This window comes from Rattus norvegicus, chromosome 6 (assembly GCF_021556685.1).
Source record: "Rattus norvegicus strain SHRSP/BbbUtx chromosome 6, alternate assembly SHRSP_T2T, whole genome shotgun sequence".
In the NCBI taxonomy this organism is placed as follows: Eukaryota; Metazoa; Chordata; class Mammalia; order Rodentia; family Muridae; genus Rattus; species Rattus norvegicus.
Window position 1 is genome coordinate 33,994,838 of NC_141539.1, and position 22,547 is coordinate 34,017,384.

Below are 22,547 nucleotides of genomic sequence, written 5' to 3' on the forward strand. Positions count from 1 at the left end.
GGCCAGAGTTGATTCCTCTCACAGAATCTAGCCCTCAGCCCTTCTTGACACTCAAACTCAGATTATCCTATGGCTATCCATGATATCCTATGGCTATCCATGATATCCTATGGATATCCATGATATCAGGATGACTCAAGTACAACACCCAACCTAGTAAGCTCCTCTACCTCTGGACTAATCCATCTTCCCACTTCATTGCTCCTCTGGGACATTAAATTAAAAGCTAAATGTTGCTAGCTATAGCTGAATATTACAATATACTTGATTTTAGTCTTTTTGGAACTGTTATACTTTAAATGTGTGAAGATAAGTCTTACATGATTTACAAAAAAGATCAAGAAGTTGTGTGTATGTGGGGGGGGGGTCTTCCTTTAATCCTAGCACTCCAGATGCAGAAGCAGTCAGAGCTCTGTGAATCTGAGGCCAATCTGGTCTATAAAGCAAGTTCCAAGCTAGGAAGAATAACATAATAAGATCCTGTCTCAGGAGATTGAACAGATGGCCATGAGAATGACTGGAAATCTGCAACTGACAAAATTGGGGAGATGGAGGGCATCCCCAAGACCAGATAGAAACTTGGGATAAGGGAAGCACCTAAGAATCAATGGGGGTGGCCTTAGCTGTGACTTAGCATTGGAGATAGGAACCTGAAGAAGACACCTCCTATAGCCAGACAGGAACCCCAATGGAGAATAAGGACACCAACTCACCCACAAAACTTTCAACCCAAAATTTATCCTGTCTACAAGAAATGCAGGAATGGGGTAAGGGTGGGGCTGGGTGGAACAGAGACTGAAGAAATGGTCAACCAATAACTGGCCTAACTTAAGACCTATTCCATGGGCCAGCACCAATCCCTGACACTATTAATGATACTGTAATGCTGCAGACAGGAGTCTAGCACTGCCTCTCAGAGGACAGCTGACTCAGACAGATGCAGAGACCTACAGCCAAACAACGGCTGGAGCTTGAGAAACAGGAGGAAAGAATGTGGGCCCTGAAGGAGATAGGAACTCCACAAGAAGACCAACAGAGTAAGCTAACCTGGACCCTTGGCAGCTCTTAGAAGACTGAATCACCATCCAAAGAACATACACGGGCTAGACCTAGGCCTCCCTGCACATATGTAGCAGATGTGCAGCTTGGTTTTTATGTGGGTCTCAAACAACTGGAGCAGGGCTACCCCAAAACCTGTTGCCTGTACATAGGATATGTTCTTGTAGCTGGGCTGCCTTGTCTGGCCTCAGTGGGAGAAAATATGCCTAGCCTCTCAGAGACTTGATATACCAGGTTGTGGGGAGGGGAAATTCCCTGGGGGCCCACACTTGCTCAGATGTCGCCTCAACATTGGCGCTCCAGTAAGCAGGATACAGTGAAGGACACGGAGGGAACTGGAAGCAGGCGCAAAGAAAAGTAAAAGAAGATTTGGGCCAGCAGTGATAAACCTTGTAAAAAGGGACAAGGTAATGGTAAAATATTTTTGTGTGTGTGTTTAGTGTATGCTAAAATCTAAAGACATGAAGATAATCCTCATAGATACTTTTAGTCTTTGGACCCTGACTAGAGATAGTTTACACCCTAGACATGAGAGAGATTGGGTTTGAGAAAAGCAGTCCTCCCAGACTCTCCGGGGGATGCTTTGGCCAAAGAGAAGGAAAATGAATGTCAGCTGTTCCAGAGCTCTCTTAGGGACTGGGGGAGGTCAAGAGACGTCCTGCTTCCTCTCTGGCTCCCACTGGGGGAATGCTCAGTTCTGGTCCTGGGTCCCTTAGGTAGGATATCTGGGTCCCTTTGGCACATCTAGTTCTCCCTGTGTATCCTTGGTACACCAATCTGTCCATGTCTGTGTTTTTGTTTCATTGTTTGAATGTTGCTCTGTTTCATGTTTAAAAGGAAAAAGAATTGGTCAAAACTTTATCTGCTGGACATTTACCCTTGATTTAGTTTCATCTCTTCAAAAAGAAATAAAAAGCAGTCGCAATTGGCCTTTGCAGCCCTGCCCCTGTAACTAGGAGTCTAGCACAGTTGGAGAAGCCTTGCTGCGAGCCGATTGTCTGCACAAGCTGCTCTTAAAGGGGCCAGCAGCTTCTCAGCTTCTATGGAAAGGGAGCTGATGGCTGTTTTTCCTAGAAAAATCTCTGTGACTGTGATTATTGGGTGGGTGCTCCTCTCTTGAAATTACAGCTAGAAAAAGTAAAGTTTTGTCTGGTCTAAATATATAAGATGTGTGTATCCACTTCATTTTTGTTTCTGACTGGTTTTAAAAGTTATGCTGTATATGTCTTGGTTATAGATTATTGGTTTATAAGTTGTTGGATATGATGAAAATTTTGTAACACTGGTAACAGAAAGTTAGCGTAAAGCTGGTGGCTCAGGGTTGGAGCCGTTCAGACCACCACCACGTGACCTGAGCCTACACAGGGAAACGGGTCTCTAAAGACGCCTCTAAATTGGTAATGTTTTATGTAATTCTTATCCAAGAAACCAGACTTATAAAAGACAGGATTTATCTTTTACAGTAACTTGGCAGCATCTCTTTGGTGAGGTATTGGAGGCTGCACCATTGTGCATTCGTGTGTAGTTACTGGCAGCCAAACTTTGGCGCATGGGGGTGATGCACTTGGTGTTGATTTTGGAGAGACTGGATTGTTTGTTGGAGGTTGAGTTTTACTTTCCAAAGTTGTAGTTGTCCTCTGGTGTTGCAAAAGAAAGTTGAAGATTGTGGTTAAACTGCCACTGTTCCATTGGCTACAGTTCGCAATTGGATCCCAGGCTCAGGATTCTAACTCACACATTGTACTTAGGAGGAGTTGGGCAAGTGGAGAGTGTTGCAGGGTTTGCAAAGGGTTGATGAGGTTATTGGACTTTGGGGCATTGCAGCCTGGCTTGCCTACTCCAGCTGCCATTCCAGGAAATGTGTAGAGAATTATTATGGATTTGGAGGATTGTTTTTATACTGTTCCTTTGCACCCTGTGACTATTGGAAGTTTTCACTTAGTGAGCGTGTGTGTGTAATTTTAAAGAACCCATTAAGCAATATCATTGGAAAGTTTTGCCTCAAGGAATGGCTAATAGCCCTATATTATGTAAAAAGAAATAATTCTCTGCTTCAATATAAGAAGTTAGGACTTTGAATCCTTCAAAGTGTACATTATTCACAATATGGATGGTATTTTATTAGCTGATCCTCTGAAGGAGTTTTACTACAGCCTTTGCTCTTATACAATGAGCTTTCAAATTTTGGGGAGTAGTTGTTGCTCCAGAAAACATTGAAAGACAATATCCATTTCAATATTTGGAACATCAGTTATATCCTAAACAAATTGGCACAGAAAATTCAAGTAAGAAAAGATAATTTACTCACTTTAAATGATTTTCAAAAAGCTGTTAGGAGACGTTAATTGGCTAACACTTCATCTTAAGCTCGCCACAGGAGAACTTAAACCTCTGGTTGATATTCTCAAAAAGGATGCAAATCCCGGTTCCCCTCGACAATGAACTGATAAGGGACAGATGGCTTTGCAGAAAGTAGAGGAAGTTATTAGTCAACAGCAGATACATCATGTAGACTATGATCAGTTGTTGGCTGTTTGCATCCTTGCTACTTCTCATCTGCCCACAGAAGTTCTTTGTCAAAAGGGACCATTAATGTGGATTCATCTTTTTTCATCTCCAAGTAAAGTTTTAACACCCTGTTATGAAGCTGTTGTTGTGTTAATACAGAATTGTAGGATAGAATCATGAAAGTATTTTGGGAAAGAACCTGATGAAATATTTGTCCCTTATTTCAAACAGCAATTAAACTGGCTATTGCAGAATACTGATATTTGGCCTACTGCATGTGCAAACTTTTCAGGAAAAATTGGTAATCATTATCCAAAAGATAAGTTGTTACAATTTGCTTCTATACATGCTATTGCATTCCCTATAAATTTATGGATGCAGCCCATAGAGAATGTGCTTACTGTATTTACAGACAGCTCATCTAATGGGAAGGCAGCATATGTCACTGGCTCACATGTTCATTCTCTTGAGTTCCCCCCTGCTTCAGCACAAATAATTGTTTTTGAAATGCTAAAAAATCAAGATTTTAATTTGTATATTGATAGCCGATATATATATCTTATGGTTTATAATTGCTTGAAACTGTTCCTTTTTTTTAGATACTGCTAATTCTCAAAATTTGCAATTATTTATGCAAATACAACTCAATTTAAGAGAATGTACTGTTCCTAACTTTATAGGATATTTAAAAGCTCACACTGGATTGCCTGGACCCCTGAGTGAGGGCAATGCCACAGCAGATTTGTATACGAGGCAGATTATAGGGCCTACACAGGAACAATTAGCCAAACAATCTCATTCTTTACATCATCAGAACAGTAATAGCTGGAGACAGTAACTTGGTATTGCTAGAGAATGTGCAAGTCAAATTGTAAAGACTTGTCCTGAATGTCCTCGGCCTCTTCCTGTACCACATAATGGTGTTAATCCTCAAGGACTCATACCTAATCAATTATGGCAAATGGATGTTACCCATATTTCTGACTTTGGAAAATTAAAATATGTACATATGACTATTGACACTTTTCAGGCTTTCTAGTAGCAACAGCAGAAGCAACTAAAATTGTAATTACTCATTGCCTACGTTGTTTTTCCATGCTGGGTGTTCCGAATCAGATTAAAACAGATAAATCAGACTGGCTATTGCAGTCAAGCATTTGAGATGTTCTGTAGATAATTTAATATTTCCCATATTAGTGGGATTCCTTATAATCCTCTAGGACAAGGTATTATGGAACAGGCCCAAGGAACTTTAAAACAATATCTTCATAAAATAAAAAAGGGGGAATTATATCCCCATACACCATAAATTTATGTAAATCATGCTCTTTTTATTTTAAAATTTGGATGCCAAGAAAGTCTCTGCGAGTGTCTATGGCACCCTACAACTGGGCACACTTATGCCTAGGTGAAGTGGAAGGATCCACTTACTGGCATATGGCATGATCCCGATCAGATATTAACATGGAGATGAAAGTATGTTTGTGTTTATTCTGCAGGATGCTGAAGGAGCATGCTAGCTGCCAGAGTGACTAGTGAGACATGCTAATGCTGAAGCAAAAAACAATGCTATGATGGTTTGTATATGCTGGGTCCAGGGAGTGGCACTAGTAGGATGTGTAGCCTTGTTGGAGTAGGTGTGTCACTTTGAGCGTGGGCTTAAGACCTTCACCCTGGCTTCCTGGAAGTAAGTCTACCACCAGCAGCCTTCAGATGAAGATGTAGAACTCCAGCACCATGCCTACCTGGACTTTCCCATGCTCCCGCCTTGATGATGATACTGAACCTTTGAACCTGTAAGCCAGCCCCAATTAAATGTTGTCCTTTATAAAACTTGCCTTGGTTATGGTGTCTGTTCACAGCAGTACAACCCTAAGACAAATGCTGACTGCGAGCTTGCTGAGTGCCCTGACAATGGTGACTAGGAACCTGTTTTGGACATATGTTTCTGACCCACCTTTGCTTGTCCCAGATTGGACAAGCTGCCTTGCCTCAAGCTTTTAGACCTTGTGGAACAGAGAACCTGGAGACTGCAGAAACTCCCCTTAAAAAATTAATCAAATAGAGAAATTATAATGACCCTTCTTTTTCCTTTAATGTAACCAACTATTCTGATTTGTCATGAACTGGTCTAGAAATCAATCCAATATTGGAAAAAAGGAAATGACAGTCTTCATTTGGAAAGCTGGTTCTAGACATTTTCAGACATATTTGAAAACTGACAACTACCTTATATGAAGTTACATTTGCAGCAGATAAAATTGGGACAGGATCTGGATTTCAAACAAGTGTTAGTGCATGTGTTAAAGCTCCTAATATTTTATTAATTGGTCATGTTAAAATTACTTTTGTTTCTTCGACAGTTTTTAATGTAAGTTGTATTGATTGTACACTTTCTAACTGTGTTAGTGCATTGAAACTTGGCATGTCAGTTATGGTGGATTACCAACCAGCTCCTGTTTTATTGCCTATGAGTATTACACCTTGGTATTCTGAAAGAAAAAAAAAAGTGCTTGCAGGTATCAGAAGTGTGTCGGGCTTTAAGCAGAAGCAAGAGGATTGTGGGTCTGATCATTGCTGGTACAGCGACTTTGATTACATTAATAGCCAGCATCACTGCTTCTGCAATTGCTTTGACACAAGAAGTTAAGACAACTACTTTTGTTGATCAGTTAGCAAAAGATGTTACTAGTGTTCTGAGTATTCAAGAGGATTTAGATAGGCGTTTGGAACAACGGATTGATGCTCTTTACGATACTATTCAAATTATTGGAGAGGAGGTTCAGAGTTTAAGAGTAAGGAGCCATCTTGAATGTCATGCCAAATACCAATGGATTTGTGTTACTTCTAAAATTTATAATGACAGTCACTGTAATTGGGAAAAAGTTCAAAGACACTTGCAGGGTGTTTGGCACAATTCTAACAGCTCTCTGGATGTTTTAACTTTGTATACTGAGAATGTGAATTTAAAGAATGCTACTCTACTGAGCTTTGATTCTGCAGATAATGCTGATAAAATTATTTGTGGCCTGAGGTCAGTATTCCATTGTGGTCAAGCTCCAACAATGGCATATATAGCTTGATCATGCTAGCCCTTCTTGTCCTGGGAATACTTTTATTCCTGCCCATTGTGATAAAACTTGCCTTTAACAACATCAACATGTTGTTAAGTACATGGCTTGAAACTAAAACTGGACCCCAGAAAGCCTGTTAATTTAACAGGCTGGCAGTCAGAGACAGGTAAGTTCTGTACAGAGCCTTACCAACCTAGGAAGAAGTGCATTGCTTTTGATAATGCATACTCCAGGATGGGTAAGGAAGCCATTCTTGTCAGAACAACCTAAGACAGACACAGCAGTCTTGTTTATAAAATAAAAATTGGGGAGATGTGAAGAGCTTTTAGAGATACTTCTAGAAATTTGGCAGGAATTTAACAATGGGTCAGGACACAGAAGTAAGCTCAGGCAGGAATATGATTTTGGACTAGAATAAAGAAGTAGGCTTCAGGCAAGAATTTGACTTTGGGCTAGGACAGGGAAGTAGACTCAGATATTTTGGTCATCCTGTTAAGCCCCTAGACATGGTGATCACCGGACTTTGTTTATTGCCTTGCTTGTTCCTTAACGTAGAACTGACCTTATTACTTACATGTAACTAAAATGGTACAAAAGCAGACTGGGGAAAAATAAACCCACCTCAGCCTCAAAACTGCTACAGTGTTGTCATCAGAAGCACCATTTGAGAATACAGAGAGTGGGAAAACTGCCTTCACAGAGCATGCTTATTGCTTAGTTTCTTTTTTGAGATGCAGGAGACTGAACTTTGCACGTGCCAGGTAAGTGCTCACACTGGGCTACTTCCCTAGCCCCAGAACATGTTTAAATGAACAGCTTAAGAAAACTAAATTGCTTAATAATTGTACTCTATAAATGTATATTGTAATGGTGAAAGGCATCTTTAATTTAGCCCTTAGAAAGCATTATCTTTACTTTTGTAATTCTTCCTTAAGCTTGTGCTGAGTTCCATTCAAACTTCTGAGTCATGAATAGGACCATCAGCCATCCAGACCCCTCAGGACATAGTTGTCCTTGGTGTCTTACTTTCATTCATCTCTCTTATCACGCACTAATATCCTCTGTTAGTGTGCTCACTCTGCAGGTCCCCATGACCACACAACCATCACTAGGCCTCCGGTTATTATGCTCCTGACCCAGAACCCTGACCTGCCAGCTAGACTCCCAGCTTCTCTTCTGGCTTGTGTCTAGTGGGGCACAATTGTGTCAGGTGTAGTGGTGCACACCTGTAATCCTAGTACTTGGAAGGTGGAGGTAGAAAGAGTAAGAATTCTTTCCTAGGCTACATAGACTTCAAGGACAGCCATGAAGCCATGATACCCTGTCTCTAAGAAACTAGTCAACCATCAACTGGGGGGGGGGTGAGGAAAACGAAATAAAAACTACCCCAAAAGGTATTTTGATATGTCTCCTCCCTGGATCTTTAGGATGGCTTCTACATGAGTGGGCATCTCCCTCCTCTCCAGTCCCCTCTTGTCAATGTTCACCCCACTCAATGTGCTTTCTACACCAGTCTCTCCTCCTGGAAACTCTTCCCCTAAAATTCTTCATGCCCATCCTCAGTATCTAAGACCATGGTTCAATATCACCTCCTCCAAGAAGCCTTTCCTGATTTCTCCATTTAAAACACTGCCCACCTCCATCCCTTTCTTGTCACCCTTACCCATTTCCTTCTTCTCGTTCTGTTAACTCACCTGTTGTGTGTTTATTTTGGCTGCTTTCCATCTTTGCCACAAGAGCAGAGGTTTGCCTGTTTTGTTCACACTATGGCTCCAGCCCTTACATGCAGCCTGACTCAGAGCAACCATTTCTTAAATGTAGGCCAAAGCAAGCAAGCACACGGCAAATACGAAAGCACACCAGGAAAAGAAGGTAAAACAGTGGTGACAGTGTGAACATGCTTTCATGAGTGCAGGAAAAATCCTCTCGGGGTCAAGCCACCCTGAGGGTGTCCCCTCTATACCTGTAGTCTGTCAAAGACCCCACAATACTGCAGTTACTTTGGGATGAGAGGTCTCTCTAGACACAGCTATTCTTTAGTTCTGAAAGTTTACTATTTTTAGTATTAGTCCTTTTCAAAACTAACTCTTGTTTATATTAAAAAAAAACAAAAACAATTCTGGGGGCCTGGCTTGACTATAGGTAAATGGGAGAGGTGCTAGAGTTAACCTAAAGATCGGGTGTCAAATCAGGAGCCAAGGAAATTCAAGGAGCCTTGGACCTCCAGCACTGGGCATGTCCGCTATGGCTCTACCAAGCTGCCTCTGAGTAAGGACACCTGACTTAGTGTCGTCTACTCTAGCACCCACTGGAGGGTGATCCATTGCCTCCTCTCTTCTAAAAAGGTTGCCGTATCCAGCAGCATAGCTTGGATGTCTGTGACTCACAAACAGGACCGACTGTCCCAGCTCTCACCGCATCCTGGTTAGCTCTCATCCCTTTCTACCTCCTGGCATAGGTTTACAGATTGGTGACTTCCAGAGTGGACCCCTTTGGAAGTTGGGTTCTTTCTCTCCTGGAGACATGGAGCGTTATTGACCAGAGAGGAGAGTCCATTGTTTCTGCAGAAAAGGACCAGGAGAAATCTTTTTAACATTTAACTCAGGAGAAGATCTTAATATTTTTACTTAAATATCAAAGTTGTATGTGGTCTGTTTAAATCCACATTTTTATGAAAAGAAAACTAAAAAGAACCGCCTTGCTCCAGCATTATTTTTGTCTGAAACCTCTGTGCTATGTAATAAAAAGCTGATGGTCCTTCATCCTGAACGACCCCTCAGAGTTGTGCAATTGCTGTCCCTGGGAACCTGATCCTGGTCAGAGTGACTGTCCTGCAGCAAGCTGCTATTTAGCTGTTCTCTGTGGCAGACAGCAGTTAAACAAGTCATGCCTCCTTGTCTTCTCAGTGTTTGCAGAGACCAGCAGAGACCTTGATGAGGACACAAATGGGACACACATAAACATGTCTTTCTCAGGATCTTCTTTCTGTGCCTCATACTGGCCAAGCCTGTTGTTATCTATGCTGCTTTAACACTATGTTGCACTCTACACCCAGGTTTATATGAGTTCTGCGTAATACTTAAAGTCCTGCATAGAACACAGCCAGTAAAGGGGTACAGTTAGTGACTGGGAGGAGAAAGGACAGAATGGATCTGTCCATACTTACTCACTGCTCCATAAGTAACCTCTAATAAATTCATTTTACTCATTAAGATGAACTTGAACAAGCCATTTTGGGGTTGTTGACACCAGTCCAGTTTGGGGCAGATGTCAATTTTTCATGTTCCCCCCCAAACTACTCAGTACCAGCCTTCTCCATACCTGTGCCGTCACTGTGCTACTTCTCTCACACACAGAAGCTGGTCTTACTCCTTTTCTAGGGGAACTGGCTGACTTAAGCCTCTAGTCTAAAATGGAAGTTCCCATGCACCCAAAAATGCAATATTCTGCAGGCTGGAGAGATGCCTCACAGGTCGAAAACACTGACTGCTCTTCCAGAGGTCCTGAGTTCAATTCTCAGCAACCACATGGTGGCTAGCAACCATCTATAAGGAAGTCTGGCTCCCTCACCTGGCCTGTGGGCATATATACAAACAGAACATGCACATAATAAATAAATAAATAAATAAATAAATAAATAAATAAATAAATAAATAAATCTTTTTTTAAATGCAATATTCTTATCTGGGTCATACTCAGAAGTTTATGAAGACAAATCCCCCCTTTTGTACCACTGATAGAAATTACAGCTCAGATATCCATTTTGTGGTAAACGAGATGGCTCAACATGTAAGAATACTTGCTGCCAAGTCTGATGACTTGAGTTTGATCCACAGGACACATATAGTAGAAAAAGAGAACTAACTTAGGCAAGTTGTCCTTTGAGCTCTACCTGTGTACTGTGATACATACCTGCATGTTCACGATCCCCACTCTCCTTCCCTCCCTCCCTCTCCTCTCTCACAATAGATAAATAGATAAATATAATTTAAATAGACTATTATTTTCACTTGTCTGTTTTTTGAGACAAGATTTCTCTAGGTACTCTTGGCTGTCCTGGAACTTGTTCTGTAGACCAAGATGGCCTTGAACTCAGAACTCAGAGATCCTCCCACTTCTGTCCCACTGCTGGGATTATAGGCATGCACCACCACTGACTGGGTTGGAATATTAATTACTTTTAAGATGCTAGTTATCTAAAATCTCACTTAAACACATTTACTATCTTGGAAAGCATGGCACTTAGAGATTATGGCGGAGTTGGCTCCTTTGGACCCTTATACACAAATAAATAAGGTCTACATCAACATTTTTTATTCCTCATTTCCAGCCCCTATCCAATGAACAATAATCATATTACCAAGCTGCACAGCCAGAACACTGAGAAGTCACAACAGCCAACTCTCTGCCAAGCATCATTTGTCTCTACTTAGGGTTTTTTCTTTTTTTTCTGAGACAAAGAGGCTGGTCTCAAACTCTAGGATTCAGCCTCCAATGTGGTTGGATCACAGGTGCATACATGAATCCAGTCAAATCTCTTTTTGCTTTAAATCATGCTAATGCCTGTGAGACAATTGCTCGTGACAACACCAAGCATCTCCAATATCTCACCAGCTTGGGCCACACTCTATTTAATTAGCCACATTCTTGGCTTATTCAGGGAAAGTAAAATAAAACTATCACAGCTAACTTCAACACATTAAGTAACAGAATCACAGGCCAGCTTCCTATAAAAAGGAAGGTAAGCTCTATTCTGCTCTCCTTGCTAGGTTTTGAACTTTAATTCTGGTCAGCAGTTAAAGCAATGTCTTTTAGGATACTCAGAGTTGTGCGGTCGTCTGTACTGTCTAACTGTAGAACATTGCTACCCCTCAGAACTTTGTGCTCAGTCACAGACACTCCCATTCTCACTCCAGCACCAGGTAAGTTTTGTCCCCATAGAGCATTTTCCTTCCCTTATCATTCACATGAAATAATCACAGGATATGGGCTTTAGTGACTGGCTTCCTCTACTGAGTGTGATGGGTCTGAATCCATCCATGGTGTAATCAGTCCTTGTTTTTAACTACCAAGTACTGTATCCTGTGAGTGCACAACACCGAGTTTATCTATTCATTAACTGATGACCATCCAGCTTCTGGTTTTTGTGAATAATTCTGCTATGAATACCCTTAAAGTGGTTATAGTAACCTGTAGGTAGATCTATGTTCTTATTTCTTCTGAATATAAACCTAGCAGTAGGTTGGCCAGAGTGGTGTATGCCTTTAATCCCAGCACTGGAGGGGCAGAGGCAGCCTGAGAGAGTTCCAAACCAACCAGGGCTACATGTGAGAACTCTGTCTCTCTCTCTCTCTCTCTCTCTCTCTCTCTCTCTCTCTCTCTCTCTCTCTCTCTCTCACACACACACACACACACACACACACACACACGCACGCACGCACGCACACACACCATCCAAATAAAATCTGCAATAAAGTTTGTAGCTCACATGGGAACTTTGTGTTTGCCACTTTGGAAAACTAACAAGCTGTTTCGCAAAGACTCTGCACTACCTCACAGTCTCTGTAGCAATGACGGGGATCATATTATAAGAAGTTATCTTTCTCTACAATTCTGAGGAGAAATCTCTATCCCCACACAATCTTCTCACAAGGGATCTTGCTATGTACTCCAGGCTATACCCCAGATCTTCCTGCTTTAGTAGTACATGGTGTGTAACTTTAATTTTTCCAAATCCTATTTTTAATGATGGTTCTTAAACACTTTAACCTCCCTTTTAGCCCACCACCCACCAAAGGTAGTGGAAAAGAAAGGATACAGGGGAAGTGGACCTGTTTAGAAAGGTTCTTTGGAGCAGCTCCCATCTGTGTTGTCTGGAAATCAGTTCAGTCCACAGGTCAGCAGCGGCAGTTCAATCTACTCGCAAACACTTCATGGATACACCGGCAGTTCAGTAGAGTCTGAACAGCAAACACGAATCAACAGTGGTGGCACAACCTAGCAGAGACAGCCAGGTCTCAGCCTTGGCACGAGTCAGCAGGAAGAATGCCAGGAGAAGTTCTTGGCTGTGCCTCTCAGGGAAGCGAAGATCGCCGAAGAGACCCACAATCGTTGCACAGCTAGCTCTATATGCAAGCCTAGCTCAGCCCTCATCACTGTGTCACTGTCCGCCGAGTCCTAGTTATACTCCCTTCAAACATCTCGTGTCCTCCTCGGATCTCGCCTCAGCATCTGCGTCTGTCTCAGCTGACTTCACTCTGCCAATCAGCCTGAGTCCACAGAAGCCGCAAGAAACGGCAGCACACCACAAGAAGGTTTTTGGTGCATTTCTCTCTATGGAGTCCCAACAAATGCAGCTCAACTATGCAATGTAAGGCGGACCAATACATGTGTGTTGTTAGCAAAGAATCCTTCATCACGTGTCCTTTCACATGCTTGCTTTAGCAGAACATCCTTTCTCCTGTGTCTGCTTCAGTGAAATGTTCCTTCACGAGTCTGCCTTAGTCTTTCACCTGTGTCCACTTCAGGAAAACACTCCTTCACGTGTTTGCCCCAGCAAAACACCATCCAACACAACTGACTTTCCAGAGAACCCTTAAGTTTCCACTTCATGGGTGCACACTACCATACACAGTTCTTTTGTATGTGTTGACTGTCTGATTGTAAGTTAGGACCTAGTTAACAGATCTCCCATGGTAGTACACAGTTCTATGAGCCACTTGCCTGCTATACCTTCCGCTCTAACCACTGCCTACAAGAACTAGTCTCACACTAAGATTCTCACAACTTTAGTACACACTGTCAGCCATTTCCCAGCCCCATTTTCATACGTTTTGCTTCTGTGCTCTTTATTCCACAAACCCATAAAAACAAAGAAAAGTTGCCTTACCCTGAACAGTGTTGAGGTGTTGGCCTTAATGCAAGTGATCTGCAATGGTGGTAGGGAAGACAACACAGCTAAACATCTTAAATGAAAGGACAGTGAATTTATAGAATAACAGGCTTACTTGTAAATGATCATCATTTCTTCCTCCCGGTATTCCAGAAAATTAGGCACCCTTTTCAATGGCCTCAAATCAAAACTACTAGCATTAAAATTCATCTTCACTTTGAACCTTTAACAAGAGAACGTGTGTCAGGATATTGCAAAACAATATTCATTTACTTTAAGCATTAATTATTATTAGAAACCAACTGCCAGAAATAGGGTTCAAAATACCATTACTTGACACTGCTATGCCTTTTCCATGATACTAGTTGTTTAAGAGTTTTAGAAACCATAATGGAGACTGATGTGCTGTTGTTCTCTGAGAACCAAGGTTAGGCAGCAGAGTTGAACTCCTCCATCCTCTGGGAGCTTATGTTCTACATAAGAAGAAGTCATAAAGCCAGATGTGGTAGAGCAAGCCTATATCCCCAACCCTTAGAAGGCAGAGGCAGGAGGACTACCACACGTATGGCAGCCATAGGTGATAAACACATCTGGTAGTAACTCCTAGAACAATGGACTGGAAACCTTGTTCAGTATTAGTGCCCAATAAGCATGATTTCCCCACTCAGTATACATGTTCCAACTTCCAATTTTCTGACTTTCTTTTTGGCCATCCAAGTACTGAAACTATATAAATATTATATCACGTCAAACTTTTTATTTTATTCTTCCACCATTATCGTAAGGCCCTCACACAACATCCCTACTGAAAAACAAACAAAACCAAAATCTTGGGGCTGGAGAAATAGTTAAACTGCTAAATCTTTTTGAGAGGATTTGCATCTGTCTCCCAGCAGCCACTCTGACGGCTCACTATCACCTTGTAGCCTCAGCTCCGGGTTGGCCAATATTCTCTTCTAGACTCTGCAAGAACCTGCACTCATGCTCACATATCCACAGGCAGACCCACACATACACACATAAATTAAAAATAAAAACATCTTTCTAAAAAAAAATTGTTCAGGGGTCTTAAGAGATGGATCAGCCATAAAGAGCAGTGGCTGCTCTTCCAGAGGACCCAGGTTCAATTCCCAGCTCCAACATAGGCGGTTCACAACTGCCTGAAACCAGCTTCAGGGTATCGGACACCCTCTTCTGGCTTCTGTGGTCAGCACACACATACACATATATAAAGTTAAATCTTTGCTTTTTCAATGTCACTAGAATACTAAGGACAACAACTATAGGAATATCCAAATATAGATCAACTTCTGACCAATAATTAAGTCTCCTAATACTAGTGTGTGACAGAAGAGGTAGGTTTCTAAAGAAAAATACCATGTCTGCACTATTTTTCCATCCTAAATTACTAATATTCAATTTTTAAAATCTAAAATTAAGGTCAGGTGTAATGGTGCATGCCTTTAAACACAGCACTTAGAAAACAGACAGGAAGATCTGTAGAGGTGAGTGTGAGGCTTATCTGATGCACACAGGGAGTTCTAGGCCAGCCTAGGGAATAGTGGGAAACTCTCAAAAAGCAAACAGACAAACAAAACAAAACAAACAAACAAACAAAAACCGCTGGGATGGAGAGTTAAGCGCAGTGGCTATTCTCCCAGAGGACCTAGGTTCAATGCCCAGTATACCAGGCATACACCAGATATATAAACAGACGTGCAGGCAAAATGTCCATATAAATACAAATTTTAAATTATAAAATCATTGGCCATGCAAAGTAAGTAAAATAAAATGCCTAGTGAAGACATAAAGCAATCAACAGAACCAGACTGAACCAAATTCAGAAATAATCCTAATGTTGATTAGAAATTTAAAGTTACTATGATTAGTATGGCTTTTGAAAAAAATCTGAATAATCTGAAAAAAAGTGAACAGTGTGCACCAATGTTTGAAGAATTTCAGAAAAGGTAAAAACTATGAAAAATCTAATGGAAATGCCAAATATCGTGATGCTACGGTCGGTATGTTTGCCGGTTCATCAGTAGACAGCACACAAGGACACTCAGTGGACTTGCAGACAGCTCAGTAGAAATCATCTAACCAAAACATGAAGAGAAAAGGCAAAGTCAACCAATATCACAAGACTTACAGAACTGAGGACATTATCCACAGCCACAAACATAAGACTTGTGGGAGTTAAAAGCAGACAGAATGGTACCTAAGAAACCTTTAAAGTGATAGTGGTCTAGGTCCCCCCACAAATTAATGAACTATATATAAGGACAAAAACGAAAATGTCAGGGTTGGGGATTTAGCTCAGCGGTAGAGCGCTTGCCTAGCAGGCGCAAGGCCCTGGGTTCGACTCCCAGCTCTGGAAAAAAAAAAAAAGTTGTCTTTAAAAAAACGAAAATGTCAGAGGACTCTAAGAGGAAAAGTAACAAGCTTAGATACCTCAGAGTCTGTCTGATAAAAACCAAAGCTGGAGACTCTCAAGAGTACCAAGAAAAATACCACATACAGAGGAGCGATGAATCACAACAGACTTTATTTAAAAAAGAACCATTACTGAAATATAGCACTATCTCAAGAAAGAATTTTGAATGTCTAAGAAGATCACACTTTCTATTAGGTCAATTATTACCTGCTCCTTTTACAAAATTCACTTTCTATATAACTCATGGGCACTTTAAGCCATTTGTTTGGAGTCATACTTTGCCTTGAATTAGAAATACTTGGGAATCTGGAATGCAACTGGGCCTTCTCGATCTCTTTAAATTCTTTCATTGTATAGATTTTGCCTGCAAAAAAATTAGTGACCTAAATCAGTGTGCTTAAGTACAACTGTCACTGCCTGTGGGCAAGGAACCACGTAAGAATTCAGTACCAGTCTCACACTGCAGAAGAGTTCTTTTTTCATCATCCTTGTCATACTGGGCTTTTTTCAAAGGGTCACGAAATGGTGGCAAGACAACCTACAAAAGAAGGATTTTTTGAGGATGGGGCTGCAGTCTGAGTACTAACATCTGATCCAACATAAGCACCCATATGTGCTTAGAAGCTATGAATACAGGACCTATAAACTATACACCATTTATATGTATTTAATACATTAAAAGAGATGAGGGCACTCTGACACTTCTCTGATGAGGTCATATAGCCAAAGAGGAAGGTTAGCTGTGTTTGTCCTGAGGTAGGGGAGTATTATACATGTATTTATGTTAATGTGGATTATGTAGTATGTATGTATGTATGTATGTATGTATGTGTATGCAGATACACATGCACACATGTGTATGGTTTACACCATCCAGAGGTGGATGTCAGATGCTGTCCTCTGTCACTCCCTGCATTACTTCTTGTGACAGAGCTTCTCACTGAACCTGAAGACCACTGTTAGGCTGGCTGGCCAGTGAGCTCCAGGCTCCGTCTGGCTGCTTCACCAGTAATGGGTTACAGGTTTATGCTGTGGCGTCAGTCCTTCACAGGGTATTAGGAGACCACACCTAGCTCCGATGCTTGTGTAGGCAGGCACTTTACCAACTAAACTATCCACTCCACCCAAGGCAGGATTAGCTTTTATTTCAAAGTTTGAGTTTAGTCTTCAAACACTCTGTTGTCATTATCATATATCCCTAAATTTAAATATTTGCTTTCCTTTAATACATGGAAATATATATCTATATGGTCATCTACATCCTAATACACAACCAGAAACATAATAATTATATAAAACTTAACATGATATTCAAAATCCAGATTATCTGTAAATCATTAAAGGACAAAATGTCTTTTGCTGGCCAACATTACTAAAATAAAAACTCAACAGGAGACAACAGCGTTCGGAACCTGTCATAGTCATGGACTAGCCTGCTCCTGTGAAAAGTTACCTGTCTGCCCTTCCAGTAATGATTAGACTCGTTTTCTTGAGTAACTGTAACACAGACCATAACTGCTCAGACTTACTCAGTGTGCATGAGTGCACTGCCTTCTACAGTAACTCGCTGTGCAGGAACAAAAGCAGTGCTAGTGTCCTTATTATCTGCATCTGACTTTTGACGAATGAAGACATGTTTTTAAACTTTAAATAAAGTAACAACAATCATAAGTTTAACCAGCAACTATGTCACATGTCCCTATTTCTACTGAAGTTTTACACTTTGGAATACATAATAATGACTAAGTTTTTAACTTGTGGATCACAGAACCCCGTTAAAAATACTGAAACCTTATAATTCTTGAACAACTTTTAAGACTTACAATGCTCACTTTATCAGAAGACATATTACTACTGGAACAATATTAGCATGGCCCCTGTGTAAGGAGGGCACACAAAATCATGTAACATTTCACTTGTCTGTTTGGTCTAGTTGGAACAGGGACTCACGTAGCCCAGGTTGACCTGGAATTCAAGTGTGTGACACCATGCCAAACCTCTGCATTCCATATGTAAGAAACAAACCAAAAAGAGTTGTTGACAGCTCCAACGAACTTGTGTCTGTATCACTTAGGTATGTTGATGTTGGATATACATACGTATATATACATACATACATATAATATATGAAAACTAAAAATCTCTTAATTAAAAATAATTTTATCATATTTAAAATATCTTTTATTTAAAATTTGTATTTTCCAAAACAAAAACTTAAGTAGTACTGTTTTATATTTTTGTAACTTTAATATCTTGCTTAAAATAAAAGTTAGTTTTTAGCTTGTTTCTGCATCTAATCTGCCTTGATTTGTTGTAGGTGAAGAAGGTGAAAAATGCACATAGCATGCATATTAGGAAAACAGCATTAACAGCCTTCTCACGTCACTGCAGATACTCTTTTTAAAAACTGTGTGTTTGTATTTTGTGAGTACACATATGGAGGTCAGAAGTCAACTTTAAGGAATGGTGTGGTGATCTTCCATTGTGACTTACGGGGAAGGAAAGAAGGTCATCAGGCTTGTGTGGCAAGCAGTTTTATCTGCAGATCCACCTCAGGGCCCAGTGTGAATTTTTTTATTTGACACTTTATTCAAAGTTACCAAATGATTGTTTCCTTTTTGCTTGTTTTTATTTTATTTTATGTGTATGGGTGTTCTGCCTGCATATGTGTCCATATGTACTTACCTGGTGCCTACAAAGGGTGAAAGAGGGCATCAGATTCCCTGGAACTGGAGTTATAGACAATTGTGAGCTGCCAGGTATATGCTAAGGAAAGTTCTCTGAGAGCATACTTGCAACCAGTGCTCTTAACCACTGAGCCCTCTCTCCATCCCCAGTTTCCGATATGTTAGCCATGATATGGAATCTAAAGCCACACCAGAAAACATTTAGAATGCATCTTTTCTCTGTGTACCACTTTAAAGCAGAATGAATCAGTTATCTGGGAGGCATGTGGTCTGGGACATATGAGGTCTTCCAAGAGCTTACAGATCTCATTGTATAACACCAAGGCTCACACTCACTAATAGCACTGCCTGACTAGCCAGCACAGTCTAGGTAGTCAGCACTATTTAGATGCATGGTAGCAACTGTGAGTCTTCCAAAAGTCAAATGTCTGTTGGAAAGTCACATCTTGTCACTAGTAGTGAACGCTATTAACATCACTTCATTCCTTTTCCAGAAAATGTCTATCAACCAGCTGAAATTTAATAACCATGGTTTGTAAACCATTCTTTCAGATAAAAATGCTGTCTCAGAAAAAGAAAAAGCTAGCCTGTTCTGCTCTCAATCTAGCAGCCATACTTCATTTCACCACACAGCAGAAGTCTCTTCTATGTGCTTTCATTTATCAAATATTACAATGGATTGCTATGCTAAAGGAGATGATTTAATAAAATATTCTTCTCTGATTTATTTTTATTTATGCATATGTGTGTCTGTGTACATGTGTCGTGTGTGTGAGTCCCTACAAGAAAGCATTCAATCCCCTGGAGTTGGAGTTATAGGCAGTTATAAACCACCTGGTGTGGGAATCAAACCTGGGTCCTCTGAAAGTACAAGTGCTCTTAAACACCTAGGCATCCCTCCAGCCCCATTTTGTTGTTTTGTTTTGTTTTTTGAGATGTAGCCCACGGCAGTTTTGGACTTGAAATCGTCCTGCTTCAGCTTTCTGACTGCTGGGATTACAGGAATATGGCTACATGCCCATCCCTAAGTTGAACAATTCTTGAGCACAGTGGGGTGGGGATATCCTTGTATTTATTAGATACAAGGTGTGAAAGGAGGAAGCAATCCTCTTCACTCCTAAAGTCAGGTCCTTCCCAAGCCAGGAAAGAAGACAAATTCCTTCTGATTGGTGTAGGCTGACTCTGGGCCATCAGCAACCCTACTACTAGGAGTAAGAGAAGCCATTTCCTGTACAAGGGTGCCAAGGTGGGAAGATGGGTAACAATGGAGAGCTCTACTTAACAAACCAGAACTGAAAATAAGAACATTGATGTCCTCATGTACTGAGCAACTCCAGTGCAGGTCTTGAAGGAGATAGTTCATGCATAGAGAGCACAGAGGAGGACAGCAGAAACCCAGTCCCAGGGGAGTTTTCCCTGAGTTCTCTCATTTGAGGCTTTGGGAGAACCTGAGCAAGGGCCTGGGCTTGAAGGCAGGGGGTAACAATGCTAAGCCCACAAACATGGCCAGAATTGGAGCATCACAGGGTTACAAGGATGACAAACGTGATCTTAAATCTGCCCCCTCTGGTTGGATTAGGGGAGAGATGGGGGAAGCTGAGGAGGAGGACAACCCTGAAGAGGACCAGCGTCTCAAACTGGACCCCCGAGGTCCCTCAGACGCTGGATCATCCAACCAGGCACTACCCCAGCTGAGATGAGTGCCCCAACATATATATGGCAGAGGACTGGGTTCAGTCACAGAAGATGCACCTAGCTCTCAAGAGACTGGAGGCCCCAGGAAGTTTAAAGGTCTGGTGGTGGGTGGGGTGGGGACATCCTTGTGGAAACAAGGGGTTGGGGGATGTAGAACAGTTGGGGGTAGACCAGGAGGGGAATAAAATCTGGATGTAAAAATAAATTTTAAAAAATTAAAAAAAAAATCTGTCCCTATCAAGAGTTAGAAGGCTTTGAGGCTCTTCTTAGGATCTACTACAAAAGATAGGCAAGAGACTTCTGCATATTGAATTTCTATATGTTGGACTGAATTAATATTAGATTTCTCCCTGATTTGGATGTATGGAGATTCACATTAGTTCTAATAAAATGCCTCTCAAAATGAAAAACATCCTTGACAGCATGAAGAAAAGGCATCTGTGTAACGGTGGGTATTCGACCCGGGGCCTTACACATGCTCAGCAAATGTTCTACCACTGAACTACATCCTTTTTGTTTATAATTTTTAAAAATTGTATGGGTGGGTGTAGAGATGCACACAAATGCATGTGGAAGCCAGAGGCCACCCTTGAGTGTCATTCCTCAGGAGCCATCCACCTTGCTTTTGGATACCAGGTCTCTCTTAGGGACTTGAGGCTCACTGATTAAACTAGACTGACTGACCAGTGAACCCCAAAGATCTGTCTTGACTCCTGGGAGTGCACATCTTCATGTCCAGCTTTTTATATGAATGCTACAAACTGGACTTGGGTATCTAATGTTTGAGCAGCATACATTTTTACCAGCGGAGTCAGCCTAGTCCTCTTTTTCTTTCAAGGTGTCTGTATGCTGCCCAGGTCAGGCTTTAACTTGGGAATCATTCTCATGGTTAGCCCAAGGAGTTACAATTATAGGAAAGCACAACCACACCCATATAAAAACTGCATCAATAAATTACTTGAATGCAACCATAAATTTTTTTTCAGACAGTCCTGAACATGATACTGCAGACAGAGACAGATAGATCTCTGTGAATCCAAGGTCAGCCTGGTCTACATAGTGACCTTCAGGACAGCCAATCAAAGTATACAGTGAGGCCCTATCTCAAAAAGGGGGGACAGAGGTAGAACATTGGTTTAGCAGTAGTTAAGAGCACATATTGATTGCCCCTCCAGAAGTTCTAAGTTCAGATCCCAGTTCTCATGTTAGGCAGATAACAGCCTGTAACTCCAGTTTCAAAGGATCCAATACATTTTCCTGGCTTCTGTGGGCACTCACATGCAGATATAGCCCTAATACCGAACATGTACACACAGGGAAATAAACTTTAAAAGACATGAAAAATAAAAACTGATTGTGAAATATGGTGAGTACAGTTAATATTAATGGTCTATATTATTTAAAATTGCTGAAAGTGGATTTTAAGTGTTCCCTTTAAACAGTGGTGAGGCCAGCAAAACAGCTCAGGAGTAATACTGCTTGCCACACAAAACTGATGGTCCTGAGTCTGCTCCCTAGAGTCCTCCCATGGAAGGAGAAAATTCATTGCCAAACTTGTCCTCTTAGCTCCCCACACACCATGATATATGCGTGTCAGACCTACCCATATACACACAATAATAATAACATAACCTTCAGAAAGTGATAAGTGTGTGAGCTAATGCATGTTAATGAACTCCAATTAGCCACTTCATTAAGGATTTCCAAATAACATGACAAACTATAATACCTACTTTTGTCTATTTTTAAATGCAAGAGAGTAACGATTCAGCTGACCATATACTACAGTTGCTTCAAAATGTAAAAAAAAGAAACAAAACTGTAATTTGCACATATGAAAAATTTAGCTGCCCTTCCAAGGATGTTAAGTGAAACGACATTCATGTTTACTACCTATGACAACATACTTCTTATAAGCTGAATTTGGTAATGCGACACATCTTGTGTGGGAACAGTTTCCTGCCATGGCTTTGGATCCCATGAGTACACATTCATCACAATGGAAAGGCAAACACTTAGCACTCATGGAAACAGCTGGTCCCCGTATCCACAGAGCTCAATCTAAGAACAGCTGCTAAAATCCCAAGGATTCAGATTACTTTACAAAGGAAACGTGGAATTCAGTTTAAACGAGAGTGTGAATGTCTGTGTCCCTCCCTTAATTTACATGTTGATGACTAACCACCAATGCAACATCA

At 41.1% G+C, this 22,547-nt stretch overlaps 1 protein-coding gene, 1 long non-coding RNA gene and 1 pseudogene across 9 annotated transcripts in view; 2 read left to right on the forward strand and 1 right to left on the reverse strand.

Annotated features, from left to right (window-relative positions):
• Positions 1-5,402, forward strand: part of LOC134479113 (uncharacterized) — a 10,304-nt gene extending 4,902 nt beyond the window's left edge. Inside the window, exon 2 of the long non-coding RNA XR_015622885.1 lies at positions 5,067-5,402. This is a non-coding gene — a long non-coding RNA (uncharacterized LOC134479113). The remainder of the gene's footprint in view (positions 1-5,066) is intronic.
• Fam228b (family with sequence similarity 228, member B) overlaps positions 1-22,547 on the reverse strand; it is a 32,071-nt gene that overhangs the window by 377 nt on the left and 9,147 nt on the right. For 3 of the 8 annotated variants that reach the window (XM_087551898.1, XM_087551896.1, NM_001419693.1), the window contains exons 6-9: positions 16,418-16,505; positions 16,175-16,331; positions 13,649-13,756; positions 9,057-9,202 (exon numbers count right to left, since the gene is read on the reverse strand). In XM_087551898.1, coding sequence (XP_087408024.1) covers positions 9,067-9,202; positions 13,649-13,756; positions 16,175-16,331; positions 16,418-16,505 — 489 coding nt within the window. In that variant the 3' untranslated portion in view covers positions 9,057-9,066. Of the gene's footprint in view, positions 1-9,028; positions 9,203-13,648; positions 13,757-16,174; positions 16,332-16,417; positions 16,506-22,547 lie in introns of all 8 variants that reach the window. The other 5 variants (XM_087551901.1, XM_087551900.1, XM_087551899.1 and 2 more) reach the window with 2 other exon arrangements.
• Positions 17,792-17,889, forward strand: LOC148005130 (U6 spliceosomal RNA; annotated as a pseudogene).